The 19,512-nt window shown below is 37.3% G+C and overlaps 1 protein-coding gene across 1 annotated transcript; it reads left to right on the top strand.

The window, feature by feature from the left end:
• Positions 1-624: 624 nt before the first annotated feature.
• LOC131862561 (putative germin-like protein 2-3) lies at positions 625-1,682 on the top strand. Its single transcript, XM_059215037.1, has 2 exons — positions 625-835; positions 943-1,682. Exons 1-2 carry the CDS (start codon positions 625-627, stop codon positions 1,473-1,475), a joined length of 744 nt encoding a protein of 247 aa, XP_059071020.1. The 3' UTR covers positions 1,476-1,682.
• Positions 1,683-19,512: the final 17,830 nt, after the last annotated feature.

The following is a 19,512-nucleotide window of genomic DNA, read 5'->3' on the forward strand; positions in this document are numbered from 1 at the left end:
CTTCCTCTTTTAGATAAATTTCTACCATTTTAATATAAAATTATATTTTGACTCTAATGTAAAATTTTGATTGACAGTACAAAAGTATAAACAATATTTGATACAATATCACACTTGAAGATAAGCCAAAGAAATCTATGAACAAAAAGAAATTTTGCTCATCCAAAATTTATATAAAAAGAATATTATATTATAGAGCTTGGCCCTTGCTACATCTATGTAGAGCAAAAGAAAAAAAATAAAATGTCAACGCTATCTCAGTCAATTTACATCTAGAGAGATAAGTAAAATACACAGTAGGTAAGAAATTTTCCTTTTTAGCCAATTCGCTGGCGGCTCAGAATAATCAATATATTATTTCCTTTGAATTTGCTGATTCTACGTTACCAAAAGAATGAGGAGAATCCGTCTACGGTAGCTTCGATAACTATATGTCGTAGGGCTTACGTAGTCACCCCAACTTAATATAAAGAGCACCAACTCTGCAAACATATAATATTATAATAATTAACGACTGCGTCAACATGAATTAGTCCCAACACAGAAACTATATTATAATTAATCAATTACGTCAACATGAATTAGTCCTCGCAGAGTAGTTAATTTTCCCGCTATATAATAGACATGTTATGGGATTGTAATACACAATTCGACTACACATTCATATCCCGAGCTTTTCTGTCTGATTCTTCTGTGTCTCTATTTATAATGGGTAACCGCATGATTTACTTCACGTTGGGACTTTTCCTATTGATATGTTGGTACAGTGATAATGTCATGGCAGCGGATTCCGATCCCTTGCAAGATTTCTGCGTCGCAGACAAGGAAAGCATGGGTGAGTACATAAGTTTTATTTGATTTGCTTATCAGGCGAGTTGCTCACAAATTAATTAAAATACAATGGTGTGATATGAGTTGTTGCTAACAAATTGATTAAAACAGTTAAGGTGAACGGGTTCGTTTGCAAAGATCCCAAGGATGTTTCGGCAGAGGACTTCTTCTTCGGGGGACTTGGGCAGGCAGGGAACACCGACAATGCAGTGGGCTCCAATGTAACGATGGCCAATGTTATGCAGATACCGGGCCTCAACACCTTCGGAATATCGTTGGTCCGTATCGATTACGCAGTGGGTGGAATAAATCCTCCTCACACGCACCCAAGAGCCACTGAAGTTCTTGTTTTACTGGAAGGCCAGCTTCTTGTGGGTTTCATTGACACCACCAACAAGTTTTTCAGCAAAACGTTGGAGAAGGGAGATGTGTTTGTGTTTCCAAAGGCACTTGTGCATTTCCAGCAGAATGTGGGGCATGAAAATGCGGTGGCCATAGCTGCATTGAGCAGCCAGCTTCCGGGAGCTCAGACAATCGCCAACTCTCTGTTTGCAGCGGATCCTCCTCTCCCAGATTCCGTATTGGCCAAGGCCTTCCGCATCACCCAAGAGCTTGCCGATTACATTCAGAAGAAATTTGCATAAGAATTTGCTTTTTTCTATTAAATAAAACAAACAAGCGGTCTGGTCTGGACAACGTGGGAAGACCGTCCTTCCCAATTCTTTTTCCTCACAGTTGAATAAAACTCTCTTTTTAGAGTTATTGCCGTCCTCTTGTGCTATTCATAGCATCCGTTTTTAACCCAGGCACTTCCCCTCCGTGAACATTGCTTGCAAATCTGCCATTGTTTCCTAACGATTTCCTTAGACGCTCTCTCATCCTCTCAACTTCCAAATTACAAAGCACTCTTATAATAGATGTCGATTTTATTATATTCTATTTGTTTAAATATTTTGATTTTATTTTATATATCCATGATTTTACTGCATCAATAAGTGAGACAACTTCCATAGCAAAGGGCATGCTCGTTTATGTGTTAATGAAAGATATTGTTTGCTCCTCATTTTCATTTTTTGTACTTAGAACTACATGTTTGAATACCTCATTTGATATATTTAGGTTGATAAACCTTCTATTTCTCTTTGCTAATAGAATTTATACTATCATATGACTCAATTATTGGACTCCAATATTCCTTTCTATTATTTTTTTGGTGAGAAACCTCCTATAAGCTCTTGTAGCTGAATCATCTCGGTTCTTCATTAAAAAATTAATGGTATGATTATGAGCCAATTAAATATTTTTTTGCATACTTTGTAATATATTTAATTAATTCATGTACTGACAGAACGAATTACCAATCAATATTTCCTCGCCATCACTGGAGTATATAGCAATTGTGTGGCTACACTCTACCATTATTTCTCAATGGTGAAAATTCTATATCCCCCTTTTTTTTTTATCTTCATAAACTCTTGATCCCTGCAAACTAAATGGCCATGGAACATTATACCTATATATCATTTAAGTATATATTTTTTGGTAAATTAACTAATTTATTCAAGCAATACATTATTTATATTAATTGTTCAAACTAATGATATAAAATGCAACAATTACTTGAAGATCATCTTTGCCCCTTTTTTATGTGTATGGTGTTCAAAATCTTCTCATAGTCATTGTTAAATTTAGTCTATACAAGTTGTTTCATACTTTAAGAGATGGATGTAAAGAAAAATTATAGAATTCTCACAATGTAAATTTTGATTTATCAATTTGCAATTTTATATTAATAAAACGGGTACATAAGATTGTGCATATTTGTTTAAGTTCTAATATCTTCTCGATGGTTCCATGGATGAATAATTACTTCAAGATTCATTAGTTGATCTACATTAAAATCAAATCAATATCATCCATATTTGGTTCTCCATACATCCATGTGAATCCATACACATGTATTTATGGTGTATGTTGGCACTCATATATATTATAGTTTAATCCAGCTATGGCCACTGCATTTTCATGCCTCACATTCTGTTGGAAAAGAACAAGTGCCTTTGGTAACACAAACACATCTCCAATATAGAAGGCAAGACTATCAAAGGAGAATAGGAAACTAAGAAAATGTTGAGCGTGATTAAGAGAAGACATGATAACAATGAATTATTATCATAGTCAAACATCGATTTGTTAATATGTGAAAGGTTGCGATTAAAGATAGATGAAGGAAATAATTCCAAAGAGAGGAGACTTGTCTCCTTAGACACCCTTTGTCCTCATAGATTAAAGAGGGTCTCTACTGGGGATATTACAGTGGTATCAGAGCATGATCTTTCCAGCCTGTGAAATAAATAACATTCTAAAGATTGACCATGAGACCTAACCGAAGGCCTCAACATCCAAAGAGAAAGATTACCTATCATCAACCTAGAAAAAGGCATCGTAACCTCAAGTCTATATTGAGGAAAAGAAACTACTTGTACATAAATCATATAGAACTATTAGCAAATCAAGAATTCCTACATCGCTTTCGTGATTTTACACATGGCAACAACATCTTCACAACAAGTCAATAGTAGAAAGAAGCCTTCTTGCAGAGAGAATTCTTGTCGTATACACCGATCTAGAAGCATCACACTCTTCCATCAAATGAGAATATTTCTATGAAGATAATATTCAAAATAGTATCATATATTCAATTTTAAAAAGGAAAAACAAAAGTAGCTTGCACATGAAGGAACGATACCTTATATAGGTCAACATTATTCAAATTGAATAGTTGACATCAATATAAGGATGCATAGATCATTAATTGAAGTACATGAGAGTTAATACTGCACATGAGTAAAAGTTAGAATGATCAAGATGATTCAAGAAAATGGTTCATCATAGAACATTTAGAGCCTTAAAGGGCTTACCTTAAAGAGGTTAGCAATGTGGTTACAACAACCAAGTAAGAGGGAAGCGAGAATGGAGGTTAGGCTAAGGGCCGCCAAGTAAATACTTGGTGTAGCAATGACTCAATAAAAAACCCATGCCTTCCCAAAGAGTATATGGGGAAGTAATAATGTGGATAGCAAACATGAGCTGCCAAGTGGAGCAAGAGGGTTGTAGAGAACAACCACTCTTATGCTTAGTGTAGAAATGGATAAAAATATGCTTCCCATTTCTTCCCAAGAAGGATATGAGAATGGCATAAAGGCTGACCCGAGCCACCAAGTAGAGAAAGTAAGTCTCTTAGGTTTGGTGTAGAAATGGCTCCAAGCCTATAGGAAAGTTCCCATTCCTTCTAAACATAGAGAAATGTAGAGGAATTATGGCACAAAGAAGGCAGTTCCTCTTAGGCATAAAGAAATGTAGAGGAATTATGGCACAAAGAAGTCAGTTCCTCTCAAGATTAGGTACACTTGCTCAAGGAAGCTAGACCCCCTGAAGTGGACATAATGGCTCAAGGAAGCCATTCCCTCTGGATTTGGGAAGTGGCTCAAAGAAAGCTAGCCCCCCCCCCCAAGTTGGCAAGAGATTGCTCAAGGAAGCCAACCTCCCTCAAGTAGATAGAATGGCTCAAGGAAGCTAGTCCTTCTCAAGTTGGGCCATGGCTCAAAGAAGCAAGTCCCTACCAAGTTGGAAAAAGATGCCTCAAGGGAGCCAGTCTCTCTCAAGTTGGATAAAAATTGCTTAAGGAAGCCAATCCATCTTAAGTTTCGGTAAAGGACTCAAGGAAGCCAATCCCTCCAAGTTGCAATAGATTCACTAGAAACTAAGTAGTAAATTTTGTAACATTTGTCATTACTTTAATTTATATGATTATATGTTTGGTACTACTAATCTATGTGCAGGTTCATCCAAGAAGGAGGACAAGGAGAAATTGCTCGAGGACAAGCAAAATCAAAAGGGGCAGATTGTGATATCCCCGTATTGACCAATTTTGTGAAGTCTCTAAGAGACAAAATCACAGTTTTATTGTTTAAAATTTATCACTGAGGAAGTCCTCAATTAGAGAATATGAATCGATGATGGATAAAGTAAGTAGAAATAAATATACTTTTCATACGTTGAAATGAATAAGTGAAGACTACTGCATACAACTAGAATATGAGATACCGTCCTGTTGATAGTGTTTTGATGCATTATCGAACACAGAATAAAATACCAATGGCACTCTATGCTCTCTTGATAAAAAAGACTCTCAGATGTTGAATATCTGTGAAGGATCACATGAGATGACTCCAAGGTTCTTTTATGTCAAGTCTTGACTTGTCGGATAGCTTCAATGGTATTGATGTAATTTGTTGTACCTACAAGGGGACTTATATGTTGAATACCTGAATGCTCAAATGATGCTGGAACGTAGGATTTCACTTGACTTGATTAAAAAAAAGAAGAAAAAGGATAGGGTTTAGAAAGTTATTCTAACTCTAAGAATGTAGGAGCAATGGGTGATCTTTGATGAAACTCTAACTAAGTCTTGCTTTGACATGCTATGAACATCTCCACAAGGCTAGTGTGATCTTCTCAGGATAGCTTTGTGATTTTTAAATCATCACTACAAGCATAGAAACCATCAAGTTGATGCATATCAATGAAGAAGCGATAATTGAAGTTAGGCTTTAGTTGAATGATTCCAGCTGACTACGTAGTATGGATATACGAATTTCACCATTGATCACACAAAGTCTTTCATTCATTTAATTATCAATATCTAAAATGAAGATCCAACAAGAAACCACACAATTGTAGAAGAAACAACACATTCCACCATAACTTCAATGGAAAGGAAGTTTATTTACAACTTTGGCAACAATTTCCGCTTTCTCTTTCTATTCTACTCTAGTTGCTAACTTCTCTTGAACTACTAGCTATTGACTATTCCCCTTACAAATGAAGAAGTGAGGCCTTTTATAGTTATCTCATTACAATTTAGTGGCTTAGATTGATTTGAGATCAATGGCCAAGATTACAAGATAGAAACCCTAATTAGGGTTTGTAGAACCCATTACAAAACATTTAATTCTTGACCTATGATATGTTTACATTTTAAGAGACACATGTCCTAAGAAAATTCAATGAATAGATGATGGCTGTAGGTACATCAAACTTTGTGCCTTTGTAGTAGTTATCTCCTTTTGATGAATGAGGTTAGACGCATTGAATCTAGATGCCTTATCCTGAAATGATATGATTGGATGTAATGATGACTAGGCACCACCTCAGCTTTATTGATTGTAACTCATCACAAGTGTGCAATTGAATATGACATATCTCTTGGTACTCAACATTTGCGAGTGCTTGATGTGATGATGACTCCACTCATGTTGATCTTCTAACTTTGATTAACTCTTCGGAAATGATCGCATGTCTTGATTGCTTGCATTCGCGAACTTTCATCTAACTACATTGACAAAGATTCTTGGATTTCCAAAAGAAATTCAAGATTGTAAAAATTCTTCATTAGTGTGTGACGCTGACCCTTATCTTCCTTCTTGATGAGAGCCTGCCATTGCTTTGCACGAATTGAGTTCTTGCCTTGCATGAGCTTGCGACTTGACGATTCCAACAATTGCTTTGTAGAGGCTTGAAGCGTGATGTCCTCCTTCATGTGGATTTGTTGCGATCCTGTCTTCACACACCTACGAAATTTGTTCAAGTTAGTGTCATGATATGAGATTTACTTGCAAATAAATAATCATTTACTTAAGATAAATCAAGAACCCTCGTAAAGAAAATCAAACCAGTCATAACATGAGGCCTGATTTCTCACAAAATGGATCAAAGATGTAATTCGCTGAATAAGACAAGTTTGACATGGTTGAGGAGTTCCAATTCGTCACTTCCCAATGAGGTTGTCGTATGTGCAATCTCAATGGCGACTTGCTGCTGTAACTTCAACATAATCGTTTTCTTCCTAGGATAAAACCTAGTTAATCACTTGTAAAATATTATCCTTTTACTGACATCACTCCCTGCAAATGAGCCAAGCAGGTTTTCAAAGTGTCGAACTACAAACCTCTCTATTTTATCTCCCGCTGAACACCACATATTATTTTCATCCTTGATCACCTCGTTCATGTTGAGCAACCTCTTTGCCTTAACCGACAAGTGAAAAAACTTTGTATTTAAGTCTTTTTCCGAAATTCACATCTCCCTAGACTTGTCACACCAGAAAATATCCCCCCTAATTAATACCTCCGACAGACATTCCATTAGCTCCTTTCCTTTTTCAAAATCAACATTAGTCATTCCTAGCCAAATCACCTTCTCATTAAGAGACACAATCTCCTTCTCTAGCCTCAAAAAAAATATTCCTAAAGGATTGTACGTTCCACTGCTTAATTTTATCCTTAAGGAAATGTAATTGTTTCACAAAACAGAAACTGGGCGTATCTTCAAATATATTACTCTCTTCCCAAAAATTTTTTAGATAAGACAAGAATTGCCCGTCCTACCACCACATGCTTTGAAAATAAAAATTCCCAGAGAATCGAGTCTTTCCAATTTCTAGTTCCAACTGGATAGGGAAGTGATCGGAAATAAAAATCAGCAAAATGCTCAACGCCAAGGAGAAATGGCCTTCCATCCTTCTTGGTCCCACCAAGAACCAATTTAATCTTTTCAAAATATTGGTAAAATTTAGTCTCCTATTCATCCATGTAAATTGGCCATTTTTTGGAATTACATCAACCACCTCATTGTCTGCTTAAAAAACTTTTAAAATATTCCATAATTTTGTTAGAACTTCTTAAATTGTGTTGAAGTCTCCTGCCACCACCAACCAATCCTTGCCAATGATACTGATGCGTTTTGATAGTTCCTTCCAAACTCTCATCTTGTCCTTTGTTTTAAAAGACCCATAAACATTAATCAAAGGGAACTCTGAATCATAAGAAAGGAGTTCACTCTAAATATCATCCAATATTTTGACATTTCTCTAGGGAAAATATTGACCACATGGGGGTTCCATAAGAACCCCAGGCCTCCTGCAGAACCCCTAGCTTCTTGGAAAATACCTTCCCATCTAGAACAATAATGTAGAAAACTAAGCGCCTTATCCAAACTCAGCTTGGTTTCTTGGAATATAATTATTTTATTAGAGACTTTCTCTAATGAATGCCTAACCAAGAGTTTCTTGTCAGGAGCCGAGAGGCCCCTGGCATTCCAGGTAAGGATCCTCATGTTCCTCCTAGGGAGGACTTACCTCCCCTGAATCTTCTAAAAAATTTGACTACATTGATGATGCCTTTCTCCTTTGCCCTATCTTCATACTTTTTCTTGTTGCTCCTCGTCCCTCTACTTCCTTTGGATCTCCCCAATAGAACATTTGCCGATTGGCTAATGCTTCTCAGGTCAATAATATCCAATTCATCTTCATTATCAAACTCCTCTTTTGACCTCATGTCGTAATTGACATTCGTGTCTGACAAGCCCATCCAAGCATCCTGAGCATTGTTAGAAGCCTTGCTTCGGTGTATGTCCATGATTATGGGAGAGAAACCAACCTTTTTTGAATTGTCTCTTCCACCCTCCCCATCCTTGTATCCAACTGGTTCTTTGATGACCAAAGCCCCTAAAGGGCCTATTGTCTCCTTCCTCGAAGACGTAAATACCTTCTCAATCGACTCCTGTCTCCTGGGCTGCGGAACCATCTCGTAGCGGGCCTAACAAAGATTCTACATTCCTTTGTCATATGATTCCTACCATCACATCGACCACAAAATTGTTTAATGTCTTCAACTTCAATCTAATGCATCCATATACTTCAAACCGATTTCAAACAAATCTTGGAGGAACCTTTTTAACTGCAATGATTCTGATTCTAGCGTACAAATAGGAGTCATTTTTTGCTATCCCCTCATCAGTTTATAGTAAGGTTCCCAAGGTTCTACTAATTCTCTCCAAACTACTCTCCTCGATATTCTATTGTAAGTTTATAAATGCGAATCCAAATAGGATTGTCGTACAGATCCAATAGAACTGGGTCAAAATGGGGAAACCATAGTTACATTTATAAGGGATGGTTATCAACAAACCAGTTGCCATGGAGAGGAATCTTCTCTTTCTCCTCTACCTCTACAAAAATAAAAAATGAAGAATCTGCTTAGATTGAATTTAACAACCACCTTGGCCTTCCAATTCTTCTCAATCCAAGATTTAATTAATCTTCTCTCATATTTCAGCTTGACAATCTTGCAAATAATCGCCACTTCCTCCCAAAGGTTGGTATCTTCTTCTATTTCATCTGATAGGTCAATCCTCACCTGTTCCACTTCCACCTCTTTTTGGGCTTCTGATTTTAACAGATGGAGGTTAAAGTAAGGGCTGCCAAGTAAATACTTGGTGTAGGAATGACTCAATAAAACTCCATGCCTTCCCAAAGAGTATATAGGGAAGTAAGAATGTGGATAGAAAACATGAGCTGCTCAGTAGAGTAAGAGGGTTGTAGAGAACAACTACTCTTAGGCTTAGTGTAGAAATGGCCAAAAATATGCTTCCCATTTCTTCTCAAGAAGGAGATGAGAATGGCATAAATGCTGACCAAAGTTTCGAAGCAGAGAAAGTAAGTCTCTTAGGTTTGGTGTAGAAATGGCTCCAAGCCTCCAGGAACCCATTCCTTCTAAACATAAAGAAATGTAGAGGAATTATGGCACAAAGAAGGCAGTTCGTCTTAGGCATATAGAAATGTATAGGAATTATGGCACAAAGAAGTCAGTTCCTCTCAAGATTAGGTACACTAGCTCAAGGAAGCTAACCCCCCTCAAGTGGACATAATGGCTCAAGGAAGCCAGTCCCTCTCAATTTGGGAAATGGCTCAAAGAAAGCTAGCCCCCCCCAAGTTGGATAGAGATTTCTCAAGGAAGCCAGTCTCCCTCAAGTGGATAGAATGGCTCAAGGAAGCTAGTCCCTCTCAAGTTGGGCCATGGCTCAAAGAAGCTAGTCCCTACCAAGTTGGACAAGGATGGCTGAAGGAAGCTAGTCTCTCTGAAGTTGGACATAAATGGTTCAAGGAAGCCAGTCCATCTCAAGTTTGGGTAAAGGACTCAAGGAAGCCAATCCCTCCAAGTTTCAATAGATTCAATAGAAACTAAGTAGTAACTTTTCTAACATTTGTCATTACTTTAATTTATATGATTATATGTTTGGTACTAATAATCTATGCACAAGTTCATCCAAGAAGGAGGACGAGGAGAAATTTCAAGAGGACAAGCAAAATCAAGAGGGGGAGATTGTGATATCCTTGTATTGACCGATTTTGTGAAGTCTCTAAGAGACAAAATCACAATCTTGTTGTCTAAAATTTATCACCGAGGAAGTCCTCAATTAGAGAATATGAATCAATGATGGATAAAGTAAGTAGAAATAAATATACTTTTCATAAGTTGAAATGAATAAGTGAAGATTTCGACATACAATTGGAATATGAGATACTGTCTTGTTGATGGTGTTTCGATGCACTATTGAACACAAAAGAAAATACCAATGGCACTCTATCCTCTCTTGATAAAAAGACTCTCAAATGTTGAATATCTGCGAAGGATCACATGAGATGACTCCAAGGTTCTTTTATGTCAAGTCTTGACTTGTAGGATAGCTTCAGTGGTATTGATGTATTTTTTTGTACCTACGAGGGGACTTATGTTGAATACCTGAATGCTCAAATGATGCTGGAACGTGGGATTTTACTTGACTTGGTTAGAAAAAAAGGGAAAAAGGATAGGGTTTAGAAGGTTATTCTAATTCTAAGAATGTAGAAGCAATGGATGATCTTTGATGAAACTCTAACTAAGTCTTGCTTTGACATGCTATAAATATGTCCACAAGGCTAGTGTGATCTTCTAAGGATGGCTTTGTGATTTTCAAATAATCACTACAAGCATAGACACCATCAAGTTGATGCATATCAATGAAGAAGCGATAATTGAAGTTAAGCTTTAGTTGAATGATTCCAGTTGACTATACAAGACACTTTACCATCAGGAAAGTGTTAGTAGTATGGATATAGGAATTTCACCTTTGATCAATGAAGTCACCATACAAGAGGATGAATTCCCTATCCTTAAATGAGATCCCTATGCGCGTTGAATTTGGATTGAGTAAAAAAGAATTTGTTGATGAAAATCAGAATCGCTGCCTATGAACTTATCAAAGTGACTGTTCAAATGCAATTCATCAAACTCAGGCTTGAGGGTTTGCCGATATTACTTTGCCAATGCCGCTGATGTCTAAGTTGCTGTGTTCAAGGGTAAATTCACCAATGTCAAAATTAGAGTCGCAATGCCATGATTCTATTAATGGATGCAAATCACAAATCAGAGATTTGGAATCGCTTCTCAAGATGCAATCGCTATGGATGAGTACATTTATCGCAGTCAATTTAATCACAATGTTCGCTGGTATTGAAGGTAGCTTGTAGTCGTAGTATGACAAACACTCGTTGATGATTCAACTTGCAGATTTGGGTGATATGTGGCTCGAAACTTTGCATTATAGTATACCCATATTAGTATAATGCAAATTAGTTCATTGGCCACCCATATTACAATAACTTAATATCCATTATTAGTCCCTGCCTTATAAGGCAGAGACTAATGTTTTCATTGCAAGCATTTGATATTAAATTGCTGCTTGAAAATTTCGTCAACCCATTTAAGCTATAGTTCTATGTTATTATTTTATTAAAGCTATTTTTTTTATTAATTTTTTCTATTTTCTGATTGGCAGCTGATAGTTTCCTGGGGTTTAAATTATTTTTTATGGAAAATAGAATCGTCCACCAATGAAAAAGAAAAATTAAGAGAGTTTTTTAAAATATTATTTTTCTACAGGTACGAGGGCATTTACAAGTTCCTTGAAGTAACAGCTAGCATTCGTAAAACACATTAAATGCAGTTGTTTTGCTCTCTGGCTTTGATTAATGGCGGGTATGCTGTAGGAGACTAAAATATTGTTCAATCGAAGGCAATAAGGCTTGAACTCTGTGTGCTAAATTTTAATAGCTCAATGGTTTCAAGTTCAAGTTTCTAGAGTTTGATGGGCACAGAGTGGATCTGTTCTCATTCAATTTATTAATTCCAGGTTAGCTTAGTTCCCATTACTTTTTGTCTATAATTCTTGGTTCTGGTGAGGCTTAAAATGGTATCTGAGAGAATATGTAACCACTTGCCTCCTTTTCATGGCTAAGTGAGTTGATTTTTTAGATGCTTTCTGTTTGTATAATATCTTAGAATTTTTATGCGAATAGTTAAAGGGACTATTTCAATCATACCTTCTAGATGCTTTGCATATTAGTCAAACTTGTTCAAAATATCTATAAAAGATTATGTGCTACGAGCTGCCTCAAACAGGTGTGAATGTATCACAAAATCACTAGACCACAACCTTCAGATAACTTTGGCAAAGATATGAACTCTAAACATAAAAATTGTATATATGCTAAATGCATTTTGTGTGTCATTATTTAGACTCTCCTAACTTCATTGCGAGCCTGATGCATTTTGTGTATTATAAGCATGGAAGATTCAAATACATGGAAGCAAATATGTTTTTGGCTTTGAATTTTTTGTGATTTTTGTTTGATTCATAGTAATCATTTTTCAAGTTTTCAAGAGGTTAAAAACAATTAAAATACTGTTGAGAAAATCATTTATTTATATTTAGCTTGTTTTCTTACGCCTAATTTGTACAAAGTAAGTTTTTATTGGCACAATTTTTTGTCAGGTGTAATTTCGCCCTCAAAATGCTCGTTTAACTTGGGCTTAGTCTAAGTTAAATGGTGTTTTGTTGGCAGGTATAGATTCTGCCCTAAATTTATTTGGAGACAAAAAAAAGCCTAAGTTTTATTGCAAGATTTTTAGTTTTCACAAGTCAACACATGTTTTTTTTTAATAACTATTTGGTAAGGCAGAACGAAATATTGTGGAGTTTTTTTCTCATTTTTTCATAATGGGAGAAATAATAGTTTAATTGCTCCATATGCATAATTAACATAAGAGGTTACTCTGTAAAATTCTCTTTTTAGTCACAAATTCAGGAGTTGCAAAGGATTCATTAGCCTCGGGAACCATGTTCCAATGAAATACAGTGTAAATTTGGTGATGTTATGGCTCAACAGTCATCTTGTCTTCAACATCTTCTCACACTTGTTATAATATCCTTTTAATTCATAGTTCTATCTTTTTAATTATTTAAAAGAAAGGCTGAAAACTATATGTTATGTTAGTTGCTTCATCTTTGCCTAAAGATTGGTATGCAATTTAGCATTTTACAAAATTTTGTATTGTGTTTTTGTTAGGGAATCAGTGATTAAGAAGGTCGAATTTCAAATGATTAAGAAGATTGACTTTCAAATGTATTGTTGGTTGCTTACATTGGCCAGTGATATGTAGATTTTTTTTTGTTGGTGAAATATTTGCTATGTGAGATTATCAAACTAAAACTTTAACTTGAAGAATAGTTGGTACCACATAGAAAGTATAGGTATAGGTTTCTTAATGACTACAACTGACATTCATAAAACACTGAGGGGTGAATTCACAAAGCTGGTTCCCACTTTTGCCAACGAAGGAATTTGGCAAAAGTGGGAACTTCGATTTTCTCGGTGTTCAAGAGAAACGGTAATGTTCGCTCGGACTACCCCTGGGAGTCTGAGCGAACCCAACTGCGGGTCTGGGTTCGCTCGAACCATGGGTAAGTTTTTGGTTTGAGCGAACCCACTTAAATATTAATATTTTAATTGGTTCGAGTGAATCCCCCATTCACTCGAACCATTTTCGGTTAGGGTTTTTTAAAAATTTATAAATAGCGAAAATGACAGTTAAAAGGTCATTATCAAATTTGACTTTTTCTGTCTGGTGGGGGTTGGATCAAACTAGTCGTCAGCATCACGTCACCGAGCTTTGTCTGCAGCAGTTAGCATCTTTCCTATTTCAGTTTTCGACCAGGTGCACAAAATAACCCTTTGTTTGGTTTAATAATGTCTTTTTTTATTAAATTTGTAAATAATTTGTTTGTTAATTTATTTTTTTAATTAAATAATTGTATATAGTTATTGTTTTTCAACATTTTAGAAAAATGTTTGATAATTTATTGTTTTTCATTATTTTAGAAAAATGTTTGATAATTTAATGTTTTGACTGAAATGTGTCAATTTGTTTTTAAAATTACATAATTGTATAGATGTATATTTTTTTCAACATTTTAAAAAATTGTTATGAAAAACATAGAAAACTTAGAACCTGTAGTAAATCAGAACTTAGAAAAACATTAGCAAAAAAAAAGAAAAACCTTAGAAAAATTAATAAATTTTAATTTAAATAAACATTCAAAAATTTAGATAACAAATTTAAACAAATTAGACAAAATAAATTTCCTCTACAATGTGACCCATTTTCACATCCTATTACACGCACAACATGACCCCTTAAGACCACATATGCCTTGATGACACTATACGTTCCCTTAGGAGGTCATAGAGGATCACATATAACATACTAGTGTACATGTATGACATTCCCTTTAGGATCACATCTAGTGTCCTAAGGGGTCATACGTGGTCCTAAGGGGTCACACATGTGTTATAACACATGCGTGACCCCTTAGAACCGCATATGACCCCTTATAAAATTGTAGTGTGAACGACATACCCCTTAGTCCATCAAATAGTGTCTTAACACATGCGTGACCCATTACAACTGCATATATGACCCTTTATAAAATCCTAGTGTGAACGACATACCCCTTAGTCCATCACATAGCGTCTTAAGGGGTTGTATGTGGAACTAAGGGGTCACGCATGCATTAACACATGCATGACCCCTTCGTAGGTCACATAGGACCCCTTATAACATCCTACTATACATATGACATTCCCCTTAGGATCACATAGTGTTATAAGGGGTCATATGTGGTCCTGAGGGGTCATGCATGTGTTATAACATATGCATGACCCCTTAGAACCGCATATGACCCCTTATAAAATCCTACTATGAACGACATACCCCTTAGTCCATCACTTGGTGTCTTAAGGGGTCGTATGTTGTCCTAAGGGGTCACGCATGCATTAACAAATGCGCGACCCCTTAGTAGGTCACATATGACCCCTTCTAACATCCTACTATACATATGACATTCCCCTTAGGATCATATAGTGTCCTAAGGGGTCATATGTGGTTAGAACCAAATATGACCCCTTATAAAATCCTAGTGTGAATGACATACCCCTTAGTTCATCACATAGTGTCTTAAGGGGTCGTATGTCTAGTCCTAAGGGGTCATGCATGCATTGACACATGTGTGACCCCTTAGTAGGTCACATATGACCCCTTATAACATCTTGCTGTACATATGACATTTCCTATGTGTCCTAAGGGGTCATATGTGGTCCTAAGGGCTCACGAATGCATTAACACATGCGCGACCCCTTAGTAGGTCACATATGACCCCTTATAACATCCTAATGTACATATGACATTTCCCTTAGGATCAAATAGTGTCATAAGGGGTCATGCATGTGTTATAACATATGCATGACCCCTTAGAACTGCATATGACCCCTTATATGCTTGACCCCTTAGAACCGCATATGACCCCTTATAAAATCCTACTGTGAACGACATACCCCTTAGTCCATCACATAGTGTCTTAAGGGGTTGTATGTCCAATCCTAAGGGGTCACACATGCATTGACACATGTGTGACCCCTTAGTAGGTCACATATGACCCCGTATAACATCCTATTGTACATATGACATTTCCTATGTGTCCTAAGGGGTCATATGTGGTCCTAAGGGCGCACACATGCATTAACACATGTGTGACCCCTTAGTAGGTCACATATGATCCCTTATAACATCCTAATGTACATATGACATTCCCCTTAGGATCACATAGTGTCATAAGGGGTCATGCATGTGTTATAACATATGCATGACCCCTTAGAACCATATATGACCCCTTATAAAATCCTACTATGAGTGACATACCCCTTAGTCCATCACATAGTGTCTTAAGGGGTCGTATGTCCAATCCTAAGGGGTCACACATGTGTGACCCCTTAGTAGGTCACATATGACCCCTTATAACATCCTACTGTACATATGACATTTCCTATGTGTCCTAAGGGATCATATGTGGTCCTAAGGGCTCACACATGCATTAACACATGCGTGACCCCTTAGTAGGTCACATATGACCCCTTATAACATCCTACTATACATATGACATTCCCCTTAGGATCACATAGTGTCATAAGGGGTCATGCATGTGTTATAACATATGCATGACCCCTTAGAACCACATATGACCCCTTATAAAATCCTACTATGAACGACATACCCCTTAGTCCATCACATAGTGTCTTAAGGGGTTGTATGTTGTCCTAAGGGGTCATGCATGAATTAACACATGCGTGACCCCTTAGTAGTTCACATATGACCCCTTATAACATCCTACTGTACGTATGATATTCCCCTTAGGATCATATAGTGTCCTAAGGGGTCATATGTGGTTAGAACCACATATGACCCCTTATAAAATCCTAGTGTGAACGACATACCCCTTAGTTCATCACATAGTGTCTTAAGGGGTCGTATGTGGTCCTAAGGGGTCACGCATGCATTGACACATGTGTGACCCCTTAGTAGATCACATATGACCCCTTATAACATCCTACTATACATATGACATTTCCTATGTGTCCTAAGGGGTCATATGTGGTCCTAAGGGCTCACGCATGCATTAACACATGCGTGACCCCTTAGTAGGTCACATATGACCCCTTATAACATCCTACTGTACATATGACATTCCCCTTAGGATCACATAGTGTCATAAGGGGTCGTATGTGGTCCTGAGGGGTCATGCATGTGTTATAACATATGCATGACCCCTTAGAACTGCATATGACCCCTTATAAAATCCTACTGTGAACGACATACCCCTTAGTCCATCACATAGTGTCTTAAGGGGTCGTATGTTGTCCTAAGGGGTCATGCATGTATTAACACATCCGTGACCCCTTAGTAGGTCACATATGACCCCTTATAACATCCTACTGTACATATGACATTCCCCTTAGGATCATATAGTGTCCTAAGGGGTCATATGTGGTCCTGAGAGGTCATGCATGTGTTATAACATATGCATGACCCCTTAGAACCGCATATGACCCCTTATAAAATCCTAGTGTGAACGACATACCCCTTAGTCCATCACATAGTGTCTTAAGGGGTTGTATGTTGTCCTAAGGGGTCACATATGACCCCTTATAACATCCTATTGTACATATGACATTCCCCTTAGGATAATATAGTGTCCTAACATATGACGTGTTAGATCTCTCTATTCTTGAATTTTTTATGTATGTCAAAGATTTAGATATGTACACGTGTTAGATCTCTCTATCTCTCTAAAATATATGTTATCTCTAGATCTGAAATATATGTTCTCTCTCTCTCTCTCACTAAAATATTTGAAATTTTTACATGTATTTTTTGAAAATGAAAATGATCTCTCTCTCTCTCATGAAGATTTATATGTATATAATCTCTCTCTCTCTCTCTCTCATGAAAATGACCTCTCTATCTCTCTGCTTACATATTTATTTTAACTTTATGACATGTACCTAGATAGATGGCATCCCAGGATATACCTTCGCAGGCTCCTGATCAAGATCCACCTTCGCAGGCTCCTGATCAGGATCCACCTTCACAGGCTCCACATCAGGATCCACCTGCGTAGGCTCCACATCAGGAGCCACCACAACAGGATCCTCCACAGTAGGATCCCCCCTTGCTCGACATTGCTACTATTTTTCATTACAGTGATTGGGAGTTGCATAGGTTGAGGGCCATACTAGATGACCCTCGTACTGATGGCGTGTACAAGAGTACGTGCATGTCCATTTTTGATTGTTTGCGGACATTGAGGGACCACTTAGTATCTCATACCTCATTCTCACCTAAGGTTATAGAGGATATATATATAGACAGTTGAGGAGTCAGGTGAGGGGTCCTCATTCTTTTACTGATGTGGTGGGGGTGGTCTCGAAGGAGATCATCAAGGAGAGATGCTTCCCACAATATCAGGAGAAGAGTAAGGTGAGGGGATATCAGGTTACCAGATGTATCGACCCACAGGTTGCATCACTAATTTACCCACAATTCTTAGCAGCCCATGGTCGTTATCCTAATAATGACCAAATTCCATTATACTTTGTACAACAGGTATTTGCTGAGGTTCATTGTCAGATGAAACCAAACTACATTGATATTCCAGGATATTATGGACAGGGGAGTGGTAGGATTGTTGATAGAGATGCATATCGTAGGCGTGATAGAGCTCCGGCTAGACACAGGGACCTTGTTGGCAAGAGATTTCCTGCAGTAGTCCCAGCCATGGCACCCATAGTGGATCACGTTGTGATTGCTTCTCAGAGAGAAGCAATTGATAGGATTGGACAAATTGCATCAGCAGCAGCCACCATATCTTCTGACAGGGTGGGCAGATATATGATGAGTCGACCACGTTCACGATCATCCATAGATCATGCATCTTCTAGTCATGGGGGTGCTTCAGATTCAGATGATCGGTATATTTCTGCTAGCATCCCCTCCCCAGATGAGGTAGAAGCTATAGTCAGAGCTATTAGACATGTACAGATGTCGCAGTGTTTAGCCGAGGACCTACTACATGCTTATAGTTTTATTTCATCTCGACTTGGGATACCATTGGGTGATGTTAGAGAGGAGATTCTCAGAGATGGTCAGGCTAGAGTGGCATCGACACATACCCTGAGGCAATCACAACATTCTCATCACTCTACGCATGCTCCAGGCACTGACCCACCTACAGATCACTCTATTGCTGCAAAGGAGGAGCTACGAGCTGATCAGCTCCATATCACATATGAGGGCCAATTGGATTCATTTGAGGAGGAGATACGATCTGATCAGGTGAATATCACAGATGAGGGTTTGGACTCATTTGAGGATCAGCTGAGAGATTTGAGCCATACTGGATTTATGGGCATGCTACTACAGTCAGAAACTTCATCTATGATGCCCACTCATCTAGTTAGCCCCTTGCACTCCTCAGTGATACGTACAACTAGAGAGAGATATGCAGGCACGAGTGATGTTGTTGATATGATCACGGGACAGGATCAGACTATACAGCCTACTCCAGGTGATACACAGGTATGTACATGTACATCTGCATTTAAATTTTTAGAAGATATGTATACATGTTGCAAATTTGTACCTGATAAATCTATATATATAGATCATGTTTAATAAATAATCTAGAGTTCTAAGTTTTAATTTGTAGATCATTTAAATTGATTGTGGACTAATCCTTAAATTGACAGTTAGCTCATGTCACTCCTTCCTTGAGCTCTGAGCATGTGCGTAGGAGAGATTCTTTAGATGCTGTTAGTGTACAGGTTAGTTATGGTTTTTGGTACATATATGTACATGTATATATGTACATGCACGTTACAATTTATATTTAAATTTTTATTTAAATCTACTTGGATTTGATGTACATGCACGTCTAGAGAGATAGATATATTATATTTAATATTTAAATAAATTCTACTTTTGTAGGACTCCCCCTCAGATGGTCGCTCAGTTCGTAGCCGACATGATCCCTGTTGATTTGCTCCAAACTTTATAGCTCATTTACATT

Source organism: Cryptomeria japonica, unplaced genomic scaffold (genome assembly GCF_030272615.1).
Source record: "Cryptomeria japonica unplaced genomic scaffold, Sugi_1.0 HiC_scaffold_46, whole genome shotgun sequence".
NCBI classification, from domain to species: Eukaryota; Viridiplantae; Streptophyta; class Pinopsida; order Cupressales; family Cupressaceae; genus Cryptomeria; species Cryptomeria japonica.